The sequence below is a fragment of the Mesitornis unicolor genome, unplaced genomic scaffold, assembly GCF_000695765.1.
Source record: "Mesitornis unicolor isolate BGI_N332 unplaced genomic scaffold, ASM69576v1 scaffold21223, whole genome shotgun sequence".
NCBI lineage: Eukaryota > Metazoa > Chordata > Aves > Mesitornithiformes > Mesitornithidae > Mesitornis > Mesitornis unicolor.
Genome location: NW_010177005.1, coordinates 4,249 through 23,818, shown reverse-complemented (window position 1 = coordinate 23,818; position 19,570 = coordinate 4,249). Strand labels below are relative to the sequence as shown.

Sequence of the window (19,570 nt, the reverse complement as noted above, 5' to 3'; positions counted from 1 at the left end):
ATCTCGCTGGATGGCAGCACAGCCCTCTGTGGTTGAAAAGAGCCAGGCCATCTAAATATATTTGAAACTGCCTGAAACAACTGTTGGAGAATGGACCCTTTCTTTCTGGCTTAATCAAATTTGTAGTTATAATTTCAAATTTCTTTTGATGCATAATTTAGTACAGTTTATTTAAGGACAAAATCCTTAATGTGCTTTTTAGCTTTCCTGTTTACTTTATACTTCCCACAGGAATTTCTACTATTTGTTTTGCATTTTAGGTGAAAGATTGTTTTGCCGTAGAGCACTGGGATTTTATTATGCATTGAAATTGATTAGTTGTGATTGCAGGTGTTCTACAGAACTTGTGGTTTTTCTCATTATTCTAAACTGGGTTGACTTTGAAGTAGTCACCACAATGAAAGAGGATTTAGATTTTTTTTCATATATTGTGACTGAACTGTGCAGCCTACTGACAGCTTTTTGCTTTATTAGCACCAAACTGCTAATCAATATGTTCAAGTACATGGCACACCTAAGTCAAGTCTGGCTAAACTCTTACAGCTTAAAACACTTCAAAAAGAAACAAAAATAGATTAGTTTGTAACTACTATAAACAATAATATTACAGTTCCAAAATTGTGTTCTTCAAATGCTTTTTTTTAGATAGATAAATAAATAAAATGCAGATTGAACATGCTAAACTGTGGTGTATTCACAGAAGTTTTACTAACTGTAATAATGAGAGTGACATGCAGGAACAGTAGCTAGGGTCCCATCTGTAGTTGCACAGCTGAATTTTGTACTCTGTAACTACCTCTGATACTGCTTACTGATATGTTTAGCTTTAGCTTCCATTCTGAATCAGATAAGATGATCTGCCAGCAGATCTTTACTTCTGTGTCGTCTGGTTTGCCCAAACTAATGGATGCAGCAAGAAAATTCAGAGACGTCAGTTGTGGCTGATTGCTTAGTCTCTCTGCAGCTGAATAGTAATGATGATGTCTTTTTTTACGAGAATCTGGAGAATATATGAATCACATCATTCACATCCATCAGGAAGGCACAGATGTGTTGGTTTAGACTAGTTGTCATCAGATTGGTATCTTGGATTGGTTTTAGCAGTTATCTGATAGCTGCTTCTGTCATGTATCAGTTTTTAAACATTACAGATTTTTAAGGCAATTTTAAATGTGTTTCCTAGGAACTAGCCAGCTGTGAATGGAATAAGAAAGAAAAACATATCCTCGCCCCAAATATTGTTGCCTTTACTAGGAGGTTTAACCAGGTAAATGATTTGATTGCTGATGAACAGGTACTGTTTGACAGTTCTCTGATTCAGATAGAACTGCTCCTATGGATCAAAACTTAAGAATATCTTTTATAAATGAAGATTAAGATTTTAAAATGGCAGTTCCTGTTTTCAGTTGCTTTGTCCACATTTTCTTGTTGTTCCTCTGTATTACTGGTTCCTAATTATTAGTTCCTAATAATTTTTGCTGATGTGTCATGGTACCACATTAGCAATTTCTTTCTTTTTCTGTGTTTTACCTGCTCATTCAGTTGCCTTAGTGTTGCCTCACTTCTCTACTTAACTTTTATGTTGTCCAGTGGTAGTGCTGGTTGCAGCTCTCCAGATGAGAATTCATGGAATCAGAACTTTTTTTTTTCCCCTTACCCTGGAGCATCACCAAAGTTTACAAATATTTTATCTAATAAAGTCCTTTTTTGGTAAATAAATTCAGTTATATGTGTTTACTTTATAGGTCAGTTTTTGGGTTGTACGAGAAATATTAACAGCACAGACCTTAAAAATAAGGGCGGAAATATTGAGCCATTTTGTGAAAATAGCTAAAGTAAGTGCAAATTGCTTGTGCTGTCATTCAAAACCTTCTTTCTTTTTTGTTTGTTTCTGCACTAGTCCTATGAACTGCTGTTAGATTACAAAATAAAAAGTTATATTAATTCTAAAAAGGGTAATAAGTATCTTGTGTTGATTTTGTCTTGATTAAATTTATTTCCAATATCATTTTCAAGAATGATGCATCCAATATTTTTTTTCATATTTTCTGTTCCTGCAGGAATAGCCTTAGAAAATAACAAATTCAAATGAAATATGGTTTGTATTCTCACAACAGAAATGCCTGTTGTTTTGAGGGATATATATGGAATACTTGCAACCTTTAAAGTGGTCTTAAGAATTTAGCACATTGGATAATGTTGTTGTCTGCAGTCATTGTTGAAAACTTTGTATTTTATTAATGCAAAAAAAAGTGTGTCCTTAATGCAACTTTGAGATTAATTAATCCTGCATCCCTTTTTGATGTGCTAAAAGTTATTATTCCCTTTTTTTCCAGAAGCTTCTAGAATTGAATAACCTTCATTCTCTTATGTCCGTGGTGTCAGCACTGCAAAGTGCACCTATCTTCAGACTGACCAAAACCTGGGCTGTAAGTTACTCCTTGACCATGGCCTTTTCTGTCTTGTTTGAATTGTGAGGTTTTCTGAAACCTGCTGCATTGTCAAAGTGCGTGCTCTGACAGAAGATCCTTTGTGTTCTTGGTTTTGTACTTTAGAGCAGAAGTCGTGATCTGCTACATATTTTGTGAAAGTGGAGTTTAAATGGCTGCATATTTTTAAACAAACCTTTTTCCTGTCAGTTTCCTGTTTTCCTGTCTGTTCTAGAAGCCACTGATTATATGCCTGAGAGGACTTTAGTTGATAAGTAATCTCAGAAGACCCTCATATAGAGTGTGTAGCAGTATCCCATAATCCAGATCATTGTGTGTCATTAATATATTGCCTAAGGGGAAAGGAAGAAAAAAGATGTATTACAAATATAGAAGCATTACTTTTGTGATAATTGCACAATGCATTTCAGCTTTCATTCATTTTGGAAATTAAAAGTACTGATAATTCCGCTGTCAGAAATTCAGTCTCTTGAGGGCAGAAATTCTCATTTAAATTTACTGTAAGTTTTGCTATTTCTTTGAAGTGGAATACACGATTATGATGTAGTCCTGCTCTATGTAATCTTTAAATTTACAAAGGATTAGGTAATTGTCATTAGTTTAGTATTCCACATAGTGGCTCACATTAACTGTTCAGAACTGATCAATAAAGATAGCTATACTTAACTCTTTTACCTAAGTTTATTGTCTTTAAAATGCCTGTAACTTTTTTGATGTTTTGATAGCTCAGAATTAGGCTATAGTCTAATGAAAACATGCCTGCTGTTTTCAGCAGCTTGATGAAGTTGGAACTTAAATAGGGAAAATGGCTCACATGTGAAGCTAAGTATGTGAATAATTCATTGCAGGACTTGGACCTAAAGAGGTGCAAGGCTCTTTGTAGGCACAGTAGTTCAAAAATCTGTACAGGGTAGAGTTGAGGCCTCAAGGAATTCTCTATGCTGTTTATAAAGAAAACAGCAACATTATTCTGAAGTCTCTTCACTCTTGTACTTTTTATGTTACTTTTTATGAACAGTTGCTATTTAATGATGATGTGGTACGCAGTGTTCAGGGCTGCGAAGGGCCTCAGGGCTCCCATTCACAGCAGTTTTGCTGATGACTCTTGTCTGGCCCATCCTGTTCTGAGCAAGCCTGAATGAAGCAGTTGACTCGTGCACATCCATTGCAGTGTTTTTAATAACGTTGGGCAGAATCACAGTTCTCTAGAAACAGAAAGCTAGGCTATGAGCTCTGTAGTACAAGAGCTGGAATTATACAGAGGAGAGGTGTATTAAGCAATGTGCTGTGGAGCAGCTGTCTGTTGTCAGAAAGTACAACTGCAAGAAGCCAATGTGCAGTGCCATAATTCTCCACTCGTTCTGACTCAACTGGCTTTTAAAATAATCTCAAATATTGCTGGTGTTTCTAAAAACAGTTGGATTAGGGATTGTGGTTTTATAGCTATAGTAGTGTATTTTCTGTTTACTTTTCAATCTTGTGCCACTTTAGGATCTTTTTCTTTGCTAAATATTTTTCTGATTTTCTGTAGTAAGCCCAGTAATAGAAAACAGAAGTTTAAGTATCGTAGTGATTTCCTTTCCTTATACTTTTTTCCAAAGCAGCTGTGAGGGGCTTAGTTGTTGGCTGGGGTTAAGCCATGATGCTATACTTTCCTTTTCTGTGGGTTATTTAAGAAATTATTTGTTGTTGTCTTTGTGTGGATTCATCTTTTAAAATTTTATTATCTTTTTTTTTCTGTGTAGCTTTTGAATCGCAAAGACAAGACCACATTTGAGAAGTTAGACTATCTACTGTCTAAGGAAGATAATTATAAGAGGACACGAGAGTACATCAGAAGCTTAAAAATGGTTCCTACTATTCCATATTTAGGTGAGTGTGAACAATTGCCTTATCTATTTGTAGCTCATTTTGACTTACAAGCACTGATGTAGCATATTGTGGACCTGAAGAACACAATATATAGAAGGTATGGTTCACTTCATTTCATATTTAGAAAATTTAGATCTGGTGGAGATTTTTAAGCTATACAGTGTCTAGGATCTGTGACTTGTAGTTTCAGACATCAGTAATGCACAAAAAGTCTACAAGTGTGTCTTTGCTTACTGTCCTTCTGATGTCTTCAGAATTTACAAGAGCATTTGGTTTCAGAAATGCCTTTGAGTACAGCACGATTTAGGACCTCATTCCTGTAGCTTCCATTTTTTGCTGGACTGTTTTCAGATACCTCATAACATGGTATCTCTAAACTGTAGTTGCTGGTTTGCGTTGGTTTCTTGTAAATACTTTGAGAAGAGATACAAACTGAATGCTCAGTTCATGTGATTGACTTGTCCTTTCAGTGCTGCCTTGTATCACTCACGTAGGCAGACTCTATTTCCTCAGCTGCTCTTTTAACTCAATTCCTGCCCATTACTGCGGTGTGCCAGCATTCCTGAGGAGCACTGCAAAAAACAGGTTCTTGTTAAACAAGGCCATTCAGACACTGGGATGTCTTTCTAGTGATGGGTTTTTTAAAAGAAAGAGTTGATCCAAGTATTTGACCATGTCTGCTGTAATACATGTATGTATTCCTGGGAACCTGCCCAAATTATGCTTTTACTCATACTTTTCTTCTCTCTTGTCCTGAAGCATTACATTATGCACCAGATCAAGAAAATAATATTTAAAATACTTTCATTGGTGTAACTTGCAGATTTTTTTGTTCCTTGTATTCTTTTCAAGGGACAAGGGCTGTAGCACAAGTAATTTCATTTAAGAACTTGGCTTGCCTAAGCTCTTAGCTTTGACATCTCCAGGGTTAAAACAGTTCCTCATACACTGACTTTTGTGCAATTTTTTTAATTACATAGGCAAGACTCTAGGTAAATCACTCGCTGTTTAGATAGAAAGGTTAAGGAATATGGTTATTTTAACAGAAGACTGTCGGCCTGGACATGGGTTTAAAGCCTGTCATGAGTGTGTACAATGGAGATGTATCTGTAGCCGTATCTCCTGCTGCAGAAAAGCACCTCTATATAGCTTTTCTAGCGAATGCTCCATTCTTGAGATTTGCACAATGGACATTTAAAGTTCTCTGCATTCCTTCACCAAGCCAAGCGTGAAGCAGCACTTGGAAGAGTATCGTGAATTTGCTATCTTCATAGAGCTTCTGATAGTCCATTTCATGCAGGCTGTGAGCATAGGGAGGTAATGCTTATAGTGACCCATGTTTTACAAGTGGGCAAACACTCCAGAGCAGTTGTTACCAGTAGCAGGATATTCTTCCATACTAACACACATATCCAGGGAGGTGATTATCCCCCTGTACTTGGCACTGGTGAGGCCGCCAAGTACACTGAACCAGTGTTCAGTTCTGGGCCCCTCACTAGAAGAAGGATGTTGACATTCTGGAGCGTGTTCAGAGAAGAGCCACAAGGATGGTGAGGGATCTGGAGAACAAGCCTTATGAGGAGCGGCTGAGGGAACTGGGCTTGTTTAGCCTGGAGAAGAGAAGGGAGGTTGTAGAGAGGTGGGTGCTGGTCACTTCTCCCAGGTGATGGGGGATAGAACAAGGGGAAACGGCACCAAGCTGTGCCAAGGGAGGTTCAGGTTAGAGATAAGGAGGAAGTTCTTTACTGAGAGGGTCGTCAGAAGCTGGAACAGGCTGCCCAGGGAGGCGGTGGAGTCACCATCCCTGGATGTATTTAAAGAGCGGGTAGACGAGGTACTTAAGGATATGGTTTAGTGGGTAGACAGGAGCGGTTGGACGTGATGATCTCAGAGGTCTTTTCCAACCGAGCGATTCTGTGAGTCTGTGATATGGCTAATGCAGTGTTTGCTTCTCTGCCCTATGTCTTAGTCCATGGGTTATGGGTTGTGCTCTACCTGGACGTGCTGTGGTACCGTGTTACCAAAGGAGCGCAAGAAAAGGGTGGAGTATGACCATGTGTTAAGGATATTGTTATGTAAAGTATTTTCAGGAAGTTTTGATTATTTAGTTATAGGCATATAATAAGTTGAATGTGTATACACACACGCATATTGAAGAACTCCTAAGTGACTCTTCTAAGGTAGGCGTCAGTCTACAGCATGTGTTTTCTTCTGACAAAACTAGTGGTTAGTTGTAGATTAATTTTACTGCCTTAATGCTGCTATTCCAGTTGTTAGAGCACTGTGGCCAGGCTGTAGAGCCAGTGGATGCATTTAATTTTTCTTACCTTGAACTTTATCTGCTGGATTCTGGAAAACAACTAACTAATGGAAGATGAAGCTTTAATACTGTTTGAAAATTTTGGGGTTTTCATATGACGTACAAAAAGTTCTTCCTCATTGCAATGTGTGGAAATTTAATAGTTTTCTCAGCTGAAAATTGCTTTGCCTTTGATGTTGCAATATTTATACACTTCATACACATTAATAGTAGTTGCGTATCAGAGTTGATTTGAGTGGTGAGGCACAGTGGTGCGAAATGAAGTAATTTTTCTTTGCTATGAGTAATCTGAACTAAAACAGGATGAAATCTGAGCATGTCAAAATAACATTTGTCACTTTATTAAAGGATTACAATTATTACAGGTGTAATCTAATATATTAAAACCCCTACTTTCAATTATATACAACACATGCTACGTGACATGTCAGTTTAATGCACATCATACTGTTGTAAAGAAATGATGAGGTAATAAGGAAAAAAGTGTGCAAGCACGTGCACACAAACACAGTAAGAATCTTGCAGGCCTACTGAAAAATGTAGTGAACTTTTAGAGGCTTTTGCTCTCCCCCTTATATGCATTCTGTAACTTACATTTTTGTAATAGTAGCTGTTTTGAAATGGGTGTTACAACAATCTGATCTAGAAACCTACCTCAGAAGAATATTAGAATTATTCCAGTCAGTATTTCATAGTTGTGACTGACCTCTAAATACAGATGAGTAAATCTATTTAATAATTTGACAGTAATATGTTATAATTGTGAAATATGGTAAATATAACTTATCTTGGCTACAGGTAACTTCTTTATATAATTTCCATCTACTGGCTAAGGTTATTTAATAGCTTGTGTATTGGTATCCATCATTTGCCTGCAAAGTTGGATAGTCCCTTTAATTTATATCCAGCCATTTCTCATTACAGAGGTTACACAGCAGGTAATGACTGAAGTCAGGTACAAAATACTGTGACAGGTGTTGTGTAGTACTACATGTTGGCTATATAGCGTGTTGTATCTGTTGTACATCTGGATTAATTTTCATATGCAGCTAGCTACTTCATTTTGGTAAGAAAAGTGTTTTTAATCTAAAATATTTTAATGTGAATTCTAATTTATAGGAGCAGATTATTAAAATGATCAAAGTGAGAGGGAAAGACTGGATTTATCGCGACAGTAATGATTTGAGTATCTCCTCTCAAAATCAAATTGTATAGTACTAACTTTATTCGTGGCAGTTAACAAAGATTAAATTATAATAATCACGCTAATGTACATATACCAGCTACACATTCAAGGGATATAATTTTCTGTGTCAAGTGATTGCTCATAATAATAATAAAACTCTTGCTGTACAGTTTGTAATATTTCCTGTATTTGAGAATATTTATACATAATATAACATACAAAAATACTTAAATGTTGTGGCAGTATTTTTTTCCATCCAGACTTAATTTACAGGAAATAAAAACCACAAATTTTATCTACAGTCCATCTAAACTGCCAGTTTGAAAAGGCTAAATATAACTACTTCTAGTACCAAGAGGTGTTCTGAATGTTATGTGATTTCAGTTGTTTTTTTCTTCAGCTCTTTTTTCCTGGAATGATTCTTGAAAACACAATGTACAAGCCCTCACATCTTAGCAATAAATGTACAATATCTTACATTCCTCATTTCTGGAAAGATAATTCCAGATAATAAGATCATAGCTTTACGTGATTTTTAGAACAAGAAAGCAAACAAAGAAGAATTATTTCAGTGGAATGTGTTTGGGTTAGGTCTTATCATCATAACCACTTTCTTTAGTGAATATGATCCCCCCCGGAATTCAGCCCAGTAAACACCATCCTGGTATCGACTGCGGTAGTGTCCTCCGCGATACCAAACCCCATTGAGATTCGAATGAGCACATGCATTGTACCACCATCCGCCCTTCTGGTAATGAGCGCAGTTACCTGCAAAAGAAAGCCCCGATTCAGTCTTGGGAGCAAATGAAAAATCTTACAGCAAGCAAGCTAAGCACAAACTATTTTTTTAAACTGTGTTGAACAGGTAGATACCACTTGGTGCAAGGTGACTTTAGGCTTCTTCAGGAATCCACTCTCTAGTGAGGTTATACAGATAGACTCATTGGTGTTACTCTCCCTTGCTGAAAATCTGTTTGCATTACTGTCTCGAATAACTCCCCACAGCATATTTTACAGACCTTTGTTTGTTTAGTGTAAATGATTAATATTTTCAGGAGAATTTTTGTTTCACTATTACTACACTTTAGGGTTGACACATCAGTTTGTGCTTCGTAAGTTGCTAACTGACTGATCTCTAAAAATGTAGTTTTCTCTGTGTGTGTATCACTATAAGTATTTTTCCTTAAAAAAAAAAAATTAAAAAAAAAAAAGGAGAGGGGCAAGGGCAAAAAAAGCAAGGCGACCAAAAGGGACGTTGTACCTGTGTATACATCGTGGTCCCGGTCCAGCGTGGTGAACTGTTTACCATTGTGCCAAGTGAAAGAATCTCCCGCGTTGCCGTTGTAGCGTCCCAATCTCAACTTGTAATATTCACCTTCTGGCTCCAGTCTGAAGCTGGCGTACTCAGCAAATACTTTTCGACCTGACCAGTCTTCCATTGTTATGAGCAGTTTGTAGTTGCCTTGATTTGTTAACCAATAAATATTTTCTAGTCCGAGCCAATATTCTCCATCTATATTACCAAATCCTTGCTGTAAAGGAAGCAAGAGAAGCACGTTAATTTTGTGCATCTGTTTAAGTGGTAAATCTGAGTGTATTCTTAAGTAGAAAACCACAGTAACTTATTTCAGAGACTTCCTCTTCTGGAAGGTGAAACGCACCAGTTGCTCTTCCAGTAAGCTGTTGGCCAGACGCTAAAATCACCCTTTAAATAAACTTTACCAGCAATTTTTAGAGGGTAGAAACCATTAAACTGCTCCCTTGTCCTAACCTTGTAAGTCTCCCAGTTCCTGAAGAAGTTGACGGACCCGTCCAGCCGTCTCTGGATGACGGTCCAGCCACCAGGGTCGTGCCGCTGGTCGCACCAGACCTGCATGAGCCGGTTTGTGTTTTCTGGTTTTACAAGGTAGATGGAGCTGGTGTCATGGCCATCCTCTAATGCTTGCAGACAGTCTCTCCAGGGCCCTGTGTCAAAACAGAAGGACTCTGCATCAGAGTGTAATCAAGCATCTCTTTAATGCAAGGCAGTATTTGAATTGGTAGCTTTTTACAGCAGATTTGCTTCTGCTGAGTAGTACGTTTGTTTTTGCTCTTACTGAAGGTACAGCATCCACTAAGTGTTTTCAAACAGATTCATTTGTTGTAACTTAATTTCTGGAAAATTTCACAATGAATTGCTGGTAAAGGTAGATTTGCTTCTGTTTGATTTTAGGCAACAGCATTCATAACATTGATTAGATCTTCAAAGAAATCAAATATGAATGACTCCATAAATAAGTATTAATATTAATGATTTCCTTTAGGTAACAAAATGGTAAATTTTACTTTTGTTTCTGCCTTTGAGAAATTCAGCTTTTTAGATCCCAAAAAACGTCATTGGCACAGACATTAACAGTGGAACCAGCAACATAAGAATCTAGGTGTTACTGTTGTCACCGTAATAAATGATAACACAAAGCAGAAATTTAGATTTGCAACATGAAGTGCCCACTTACATAGTGAGAGAAATTGTAGTTAAATGAGAAGACTTTCAAAATAGTTTGTATTCACAGAAATTACAGATAACGCTCTCCTGTTTTCAGGAGAATGCATTTTTTTTTCCTCGAGTTCAGTAGAGTCCATAAAGAGAATACTCTTTTTGAAAGTATCTTACACTCATGATTTTTGAAGACATTTTCTTCAGTGGGAAGACAGATTCCATTTGAATGAGTCTGAGAAGCTTATATATAAAGCGTTTAGGAGTCTCTCTTGTTACCTGCACGATGGACACCGCAGCTTTGCTGCTGTCCTTGTGCCGCCTGAGCGAAAGAGCAAAGCCAAGGAGAATCCTGCAGGCAGAATCCTGCAGACCCTGCGCTGTGGTGGCTCTGTCACACAGCTGCACTCTGAAGGAGGAAGGCTTGTCAGCCCTTCTCGTGAGGAGTCACTGAAGCAGATGTTGCTATCGAGTAATTTCTCTTTTAAATTACTTCAGTTCATCTACACTTTTTTCATAATTCATTGTCCAACACTGGTAGTGGCAGCGCTACCCTTGTACTCAGTAAATTACTAATCAGTTTTACAGAGGTCACCTAAGTGTTTTGGTGGTTGGGGGTTTTTTGATCTTTTTATCTAGCTAATCAAAAAGTCAGCGTATGGGGAGGCCATCCAAGTGTTTGGTCTGTGGCCACACTCTGTTTTTGTGTCCTCAGTCACATTAGAGTGCTTTTCCATTCTGTTGTGCTAACTGTTCACATTTCTGGCAGTTTAGATGAAGATGCAGTATTCAGTGACACAGCTGAGAAGTTATGAGAGGTGGAAGAAGACAAATGTAATGAATGCTGGTAATTTAAATTGCTCTTGTGTATTTTATCGTAATATGTACATAGTGACACTTGTTAAAAACAAATAAGAACATTTTGGTTCAAAGTAATTATTGAAGAAACTCCTGAAATAGTCAAGCACAGATCTTTGATGTTGTATTCATAAAAATAAATATACAGCAGTATATGATGTAGTGTTTGCAGCTTTCTAATCTTGCGGTTTCTTTCTAGGCCATGTGGCAACAGTGCTGCACATGATTCTTTTCTCTGAAAGTGCTGTAAGATGAAGATAAACTATTGTAAATACTTCAAAGCAGAGTTTGCTACTGCTTTTCTATCACAGGTGGTTTTTTGTCAGATACTAACTTTCCAGCATTTTTACTAAGTTGTGTAGGCTGAGATTTGTCCTCTGGCATCAGAAATTAAAGAGAATGTACTGAAGACGACTGGCCTCAGCACAGATCTCTGTAAAAGACCATGGTTAACTCTGCCTAATGAAAAAAATACTTAAGAATTAAGAGATTTTTATGGTTTATTTATGTGAGGCTCTTTATTCGTATTTTGTAGCAGCTTACTTGAAACACCTTTAGTAAGAAACCTGCTCAGTGCTTTCTGGAAATATCTATGGACTGTGTATCAACCAGAACTCTGCATAGGCACTGAGCCCTTCACATAGAGAATCACAACATGGTTTGGGTTGGAAGAGACCTTAAAGCCCATCCAGTTCCAACCCTCCATGGGCAGGGACACCTCCCACCAGCCCAAGCTGCTCAAAGCCCCGTCCAACCTGGCCAGGGAAGGGGCACCCACAGCTTCTCTGGGCAACTTGGGCCAGGACCTCGCCACCCTCACAGTGAAGAATTTCTTCCTACTATCTCATCTAAATCTCCCCCTTCCAGTTTAAAGCCATCATCCCTTATCCTATCACTCCATGCCCTGGTAAACAGTCCCTCACCATCTTCCTTGTAGGCCCCTTCAGGTACTGGAAGGCTACTCTATGGTCTCCCCAGAGCCTTCTCTTTTGAGGATGAACAACCCCAACTCTCTCAGCCTGTCTTCACAGGAGAGGTACTCCAGCCTTCTGATCATCTTCATGGCCCTTCTTGGACTCACTCCAGCAGGTCCATGTCCTTCATATGTTGGGGGTTCCCAGAGCTGGATACAGCACTGCAGGTGTGGTCACCAGAGCAGAACAGAGGAGGAGAATCACCTCCCTTGACTGCTGGCCACGCTTCTTGTAATGCAGCCCAGGATATGGTTGGCTTTCTGGGCTGCAGATGCACATTGACAGCTCATGTCCAGCTTTTCATCCACCAGTACCCCCAAGTCCTCCAACAAGGCTGCTCTCAGTCCATTCTCTGCACAGCCTGTGTTTGGGATTATTCCAACCCAGGTGCAGGACCTTGCACTTGGCCTTGTTGAACTTCATCAGGTTGGCATAGGCCCAACTCTCAAGCCTGTTAAGGTCCCTCTGGATGGCATCCCTTCCTTCCAGCATGTTGACACACAGCTTGGTGTCATCAGCAAATTTGCTGAGGGTGCACTCAGTCCCACTGTCTGTGTTGCTTAAACAGCACTGACCCCTGACCCCCCCCCCACTTGTCACTGGTCTCCACTTGGACATTGAGCATTAACCACGACTTTCTTGAGTGCGACCATCCAGCCATTTCCTTATCCAGCAAGTGATTCAGCTGTCAAATCCATGTCTCTGCAATTTAGAGACAAGGATGCTATGTGGGACAGACTCCAATGCTTTGCACAAGTCCAAGCAGATAACGTTAGCTGCTTTTCCCCTATACACCAACACTGTAACCCCATCATAGAAAAGTAATTCTTAAAGAGCCATCTGTATTGTATTGCTCAAAAGAAATGGTGATTTATCCTGATTTTGTTGTTTTTTTACGTAGAATATTAGAATCTTGATATTTTTGGCTGAGGTTCTGCACGCTGCAGTGCAAGCTTTGGTGAGTTCATCTCTTGCAGCATTGTGAAATAACTGCTTTGTAGCAAAGTGTGTTAGAGACTGTGCTTTAGACTGAAACACTGGCTCGAGTTTCTTTCATTGTGGGTATTTCCATGGAGAAATGAGGTGGAGAAATTCCTGTATGAGGTACAGAGCAGATACGTATTCCTTTTTAACTTACTCAAGCACAACAATTATCACATGCCAGATCAACAAACTTGTAATAGCTTCATAAGTGTTTACACAAAAAATGTCAAACCCCTCTAGATGTCATGAATTACAGCAGTTTGGTCTTGGGCACAGGTAAGTAAAATTTAGATGACTTGACTATTGATTACTAAGGTCTTTTATCTCATACATCTAATATAAATGGTGAGTTTGTCTTGGCAAAGTAACATGAGAAAAATCTATGGGGCTAGTGTGTCTGAATCTGTTAGATATTCAGAATTCCTTTTTTTTCTTTCTTTCTGTGCTTGTACTACAACACATACATTAAAAATACACAAGATAGCATCAGATCTAAGAAATCTCAGTTAATTAAAAATTATTAATTTGCATTTATTTTGCTAAATAAACTCTGTCTTAATTTTTGATGTTACAGTTGAAATGTTGCCCACTGCATATGAGCATAAACTAATGTAGACATGCAGTAACCTTACTTACCAGATGGTTTATCAGTTGAAGTCGGAATACTGGTAACTGCAGGCATGGTTGGTAAGGTAGGTGGCAGAACCTTTAAGTTCTGATCGCTCTGAATCTCATTAGTAGATATCTGGTTAATAATGCGATTGTAAGTAGGAGGCTGGTACACTTTATTTGGTGGCTGTGGAGGTTGTGGCAGTGGCTTTGTGGATGGCATTCTTTGACAGTGTTCTTCCAGTTGGGCAATTATTATTGACTGATTATTGGCGATTGACATCAAATGTTGGTACTTGTGCTCTAAGTCTTTGTACTTGTTTGCAAGCTGCAACATATCTGCGGTTTGGTTCAAAATCTTATTCTCAAGTTGAGAAAGTTCTAGGGCGTTGTCACGTTTTCGGATAATTTCATGTAGTAACTGCATATAGAGTTGTGTGACACGAGAATTCATATTTCTGCTCTCTTTTCTTAAGAGTTTAACCTCATTAACAATCCCACCATCCACCTCCACCAGTTGCTGGAGAGTTTCTATTTGTCTCTTTTGTTTCAGAAGTTCATTGTTAAGTAACTGCAATTCTTGTTTATTTACCCTGTTTTCAAGTAGAACTTCAGGCTCCTTAGAATTAACACAAATGGCACCTGTCACTCTCTGTTGAGGTACGATAAAGGTGTAAGTGCATTTGTCCTGTGTGTCACTGGATCGCTTGTGTCTGTTCATATAAATGAATTCTTGTTCTGTTTCCTCATCATTGCCTTCAAATTCCTGTGTTTTGCTCGCTCCCACAACAGCTATTAGCATTAGGCAGATGAATCTTGTCATCATGATCTTCTAGTTCTGGTCAAATATTCTTCTGCAAAGAACTTTTTGAAATCTGTTTTAAAATAAATTTAACAGTAAGTAACGAATAGGAAACCACCACAAACTTGTAACTGATAATCTGTTCTAAAACTTACAAAGTATTACATGGTAACTAGTACATCTGTGTACAAAGGAGATCTTTTTCTTGTCCAGCATGAACTTACATTGGCTAAAGGGGGACACCATGGGGAACAGTTGTGTCCTTCTGTGGCCAGAAATGTAGTTGTTAGTTGCTAGTTTATCTAAAGCCTGCCAAGAGCCACAAAAAATGAAGTAGTAACTAGGATCTGAAGAGTTCTTTCTTCCAGACAAGTACAACAAAAGTTTCCAAGACTGGTGTTTTCATTTAAATATAAATTATTATATTTTCATTTCTTACGGTTGCAAATACAACCTTTAAATGTAAATGGAATGTAAGTTAATATGTGCTGTTAAAAGTTCTAAAACTACCAAACAGGCCAGTTGGTGTTTTATAACTGCATGTATATTGCAGGAGATACAGCTTAGATGAAATGTAACAATTTTACTTCAGTCAGCAGTATTGAACCTCATAGTTAAAAAAAAAAAAATAAGAGAAAAACTTACTCTACATCAGTCCTTGAGAATTATAAGTTAAAAAACTTACTGCCCAGGTATCATAGGCAGTGAAGTCTGTTGTTTTTCCAGACTAGTAGAATTTACAAATAAATACTGTGACTCTCGCTGGGAATATCTTTACACTCAACCTGGTCATTTCAGTTTGTGGTCTCTCTCAGCAGGGGAAGGATGCACGCATGTGTGCATGTGGACAAAGATCACCCTCAGCTATGAAAATCAGCACTAGTGTTTATTGAAATCTGCAGCAGTACCCATTTGGTGAAATTACGCTGACTGAGTTCTCAGAGCAGGTTCACATTCAAGATGGAACTTTGAGGCCATCACAATCTCTTAAAAAATAAGTCAGTACCAGAACTTTATAGGCAACAGTCGTCTTGGAAAGATGAGCTTAGCATTGTCACTACTGCCAGGAATGTCCCTGCCACACATCACTCACCAGCTGCTTGACCAGCACTTTGATATCTGTATTTCTAACAGCTTTTTGCTACTGACTTTCAATAGGCATGTGAATATGTAATGCAGTTTTCTTAAATGAAATAGGTGAAAAAATGCAGCATGGAGCTTAGTGTATAAAGCCTGCTTGATACTTGTAAAAACCAAGGTGGTGTTACCATCGTATTTTTTTTTTGCTCATAGAACATTTCACATGGAATAAGCATTTGGCGTTTAAAGAACTGTCACCTTACTGCTTGGTACAGTGACATTTTTTTAAATGACATGAAATTATGTCAGTCACAGCTGTGAGAAACTGGACTGAGTCCAGCTGAGCGCAGCCAACATGGATAGCTGCAGGCTGGCAGACGTGATGTATGAGGAGCAGCAGAAAGAGCTCCGTTTGTTTAGCCTCCAGAAGAGGTGAAGGAGACACCTTACTGCTGTCTTCAGCTACTTACTGGGTGTTTGTAGAGAAGACGGATTGCTTTTGGAAGCACACAGTGAAAGTACAATGGTCAGTGGATACCTGTTGCCTCAGGAAAAATTAATTTTGGGCTTTAGAAAAACAGAATTTCAAAGACTGAACTAACGCTGAAATTAGCCTTGCTTTGTAAGGTGAAGGTGAGATCCCACTCAGTCTGAATTGTCGTATGGTTCTAGGCAGCTGCTGACTGAAGAAACCTTTTTTAGTTTCTAGACAATGATGGATATGTGTGTTTAAATAATGACTCATAGTGAGAAGATACATAGTTGTCAGTCATTCACATTTTTCTGTTGTTTTGAAATAAATCATAGAAGTTTCTGTAAATGCATCTGTAAATTATTCAAACAGAAGTGACCAGGACTTGATCCTTCTTAAAGTCTTTGGATATACATTTTTGCCTCGGTTTCTTATTTGGAATAAAATCAATTCATTTTGCAAACAGAAAGGAATTGTGCTTTACAGGCTTGTCAAGAATCTCAAAAACTAGTCAGATAAAAGTTCGAGATGCTTTCTGTAAGTAAAGGAATGTTATTTGGAGCCCTGGAAAACAGGGAACATAAATTCACCCCAGACAGCTTTAACTTGCATAATCAGCATTTGCACAGCAGGTCACACTTGGAAGGCCTGGCAGTTTTCCAGGCCTCATATTTCTGCACAGATGGCCTGTTTTTCCAAATGTCTCTCACATATAGGTGCAAAGTGGGTTTCACTTCACTGTTTGAATTGAAATATCTTTTCTTTCCCCCCTCAAAAACTGTTGTTACTGTGATCACTGAAAAGAAACTCATTTTCTCCTCAGAGTTCACTTGTGTCTTTGTTACAGCATCTCATGTGTTTAGTTAAGCCCAGGATGTGGGATGCACATTCTTTTTCAGGTTTAAATAATAAATAATTTCTCTGAAGAAATACAGAGCAATTTATAATCGTTGGATTTTCCTCCAATTTTTTCAAGAACCGTTTAAGAAAAAAAATGGAACAGAGTTCATCAGCCTCATCTTAACATACCAGTTTCAAAATAGAGTAGAACAGACTACTTGGGTTGGAGGAGACGTACAGCCATCATTTAGTCCAACTGCATGGCCAAATCAGTGCTGCCCAAGTTAAAGCATATTGAGAGCACTGTCCAGATGCCTCTGAAACACTGACAGGCTTGGGGCACAGGAAGCCTGTTCCAGGGTCTGGCCACAATTTGCAGAAGGTGAGACACAATGACTGACAGCGTGACAAGCCCCTGCTGAAATGCTGTTCTCAGGATCTTAACTGCATGTCACCATTTCTAACGTGTTTTTCCTATAAGAAAAAATGTTGCAAGGAAAAGTGCATTGGTAAGAGGATGCTCCTGTACGAACAGAGACAGGAACCGTACTGTCTTCTGGTGTCGTTCCTGCAGAATCTGTTTATGAAGTGATCTCTTCAGTCTTCTATTGTCTGTACTTGTTCCGTTGGAAAAAAAAATCAGTTAAAAAATTCAGAATGAGGCCTATTTGTTGCATATTGTGATGGACTACGTAACATAAATGGCATTTCTTCTGCAGTTGGATTCAAATGAAATTCATAACCAATGTGCTTGTTTGAAAAACTCTCAATGATTAATTTTTCAGGGAGAAAAGAGCTTGCTGGAAGAAGTGGAGAGGGAAGCCAGAGGAACAATTTAAAGCAAGGATTTAATGCCTTTTAATATCTTCCTATTCTTTCTGAGTAGGAGAACATCAGATTCTTAGGACATCAGAATTCCTTCCCGTGGGAGAAGATGATCTTATTTACTTGATCTAGCACATCAGCTTTCCGTTTCCTTCTGCTGCACTCTTGCCAAGTAACCGCTCACAAACTTTGTCCTTAGCCAGTGCCACTGCTCGCCCAGTTCTCCCCGTTCCTCTGGCTCAGGCCTTTTCTCCCTCTCCCAGTAGCTCTTCTGCGGTAGACTGGGAGGGAGCTGTTTTACTGGGGACACGTTTGTGCACATTGACAGAACTTCAACAAGCAAGCATGCAGATGAAAAAATGGGAGAAGTGAAAGCAGCACACTTAAAATGAAAGATGTGTTATTTTAATTAAAAATCAAATAGAACTTCTAATTAGAGAAAGAAGTTTGACAGTAATTTCATTTCTAGATTGTGGCTTCTCAGGGCTTGTGTACTTATAAAAGCACTTTTCATGGGAGCTGATGTGGGACAAACTTGCCGTAGTGCAGATGCACCTAAAAACAATTCTGTGCATGTTACCCCACTTGGCAGTATGTGTTACTTTATTCAGGCGAAACAATGTGTCCAGTTCTGGGCCCCTCAGGTCAAGAAGGACAGGAACTGCTTGAAAGAGTCCAGCAGAGCCACAAAGATGATGGAGGGAGTGGAGCATCTCCTGCTGAGGAGCGGCTGAGGGAGCTGGGGCTCTTTAGCTTGGAGCAGAGGAGACTGAGGGGAGACCTCATTAATGTTTATAGATTTATAAAGGGCGAGTGTCAGGAGGAAGGAGCCAGGCTTTGCTCTGTGGTGTCCGATGCCAGGACAAGGGGCAATGGGACCAAGCTGGAGCACAGGAGGTTCCATGTGAACATGAGGAAAAACTTCTTTACTGTGAGGGTGCCAGAGCATGGCCCAGGCTGCCCAGAGAGGTTGTGGAGTCTCCTTCTCTGCAGACATTCAAAACCCGCCTGGCCGTGTTCCTGTGTGACCTGGTCTGGTGATCCTGCTCTGGCAGGGGTTGGACTGGATGAGCTTTCGAGGTCCCTTCCAACTCCTGACATCCTGTGATTCTGTGAATAGTTTTTTTCTGTTTGTCTTTTGCCTATGTAACTGCATCTATATGAAAACTTTGGGGTTATAATCATAGTGTCCTTCATACTCCCAGCCAGTATCAGTCCTTTCGTTAGAATTTGAGTTTGTAGACCAAATGTTGGCCTATCTATGCATATAATTGGAAGTAGGTAATAACAAGTTGGTTTGTTTGCTCATTCATTGGTTGCCCAACTGAGGATGTTCCCATGATCTGGAGAAAAAAGAGGGAATAAACTTTCTGAGAGCAGTATCAGATGTTTCAGGATTTGATTGGTTTTTTCTGTTCCTTAAAGGGAAAAAGTAAATAAAAACTTTCTTTGGCTTTGCTTTGAAATATTTTTGCCATGCTTATATGGGACTTTTTGGTAGTCAAAATATATTACCTTTTGATTGTTTAAATATCTACAATTTCACATGTGATATTTCAACAAGATTCAAGGATTTTTACCATCTAAAAGACATACAGGTGTTTCACAGCCGATAGTTTAATCACTGCCGTGATCCTGAAATGATAAAAGTATTTCTACGTGCACAGCATTGCTGCTTGGCAAATGCTCGCTTTCTTTTTTTTAAACCAGCTTACCCCCAGAGGAAGCATTAAAGGTAGCACTAGAGGCTTTTTTTTTTAAAGCTACTCCTAACAAAATACACACAGTCCACCATGTGTACCTCTTCGTTATTTGTTGATTC

The 19,570-nt window shown here is 38.8% G+C and overlaps 2 protein-coding genes across 4 annotated transcripts; one reads left to right on the top strand and one right to left on the bottom strand.

Annotated features, from left to right (window-relative positions):
- Positions 1–1,183: 1,183 nt before the first annotated feature.
- On the top strand, positions 1,184–6,374 carry LOC104538649 (ras-specific guanine nucleotide-releasing factor RalGPS1-like; the record flags this gene model as incomplete). The annotated part of the gene is made up of 5 exons (XM_010181922.1): positions 1,184–1,267; positions 1,746–1,835; positions 2,337–2,429; positions 4,196–4,322; positions 6,292–6,374. Coding segments are annotated over 5 exons (477 nt in total), but the record flags the coding sequence as incomplete, so codon positions are not given.
- Positions 6,375–7,854: 1,480 nt separating this feature from the next.
- Positions 7,855–14,605, bottom strand: ANGPTL2 (angiopoietin-like 2). Of its 3 annotated transcripts, none has more exons than XM_010181919.1 (5): positions 13,794–14,599; positions 13,452–13,475; positions 9,600–9,812; positions 9,090–9,360; positions 8,272–8,596 (listed from the first exon to the last, which is right to left on the bottom strand). In XM_010181919.1, the coding sequence occupies exons 1-5, from the start codon at positions 14,553–14,555 to the stop codon at positions 8,397–8,399; spliced, it is 1,470 nt and encodes a 489-aa protein (XP_010180221.1). In that variant the 5' UTR covers positions 14,556–14,599; the 3' UTR covers positions 8,272–8,396. The 3 variants fall into 3 exon arrangements, with proteins under 3 accessions (XP_010180223.1, XP_010180221.1, XP_010180222.1); XM_010181920.1 differs by lacking the exon at positions 13,452–13,475 and adding an exon at positions 13,395–13,415; XM_010181921.1 differs by lacking the exon at positions 13,452–13,475 and having other exon boundaries at positions 7,855–8,596; positions 9,600–9,793; positions 13,757–14,605.
- Between the last annotated feature and the right edge of the window lie 4,965 nt (positions 14,606–19,570).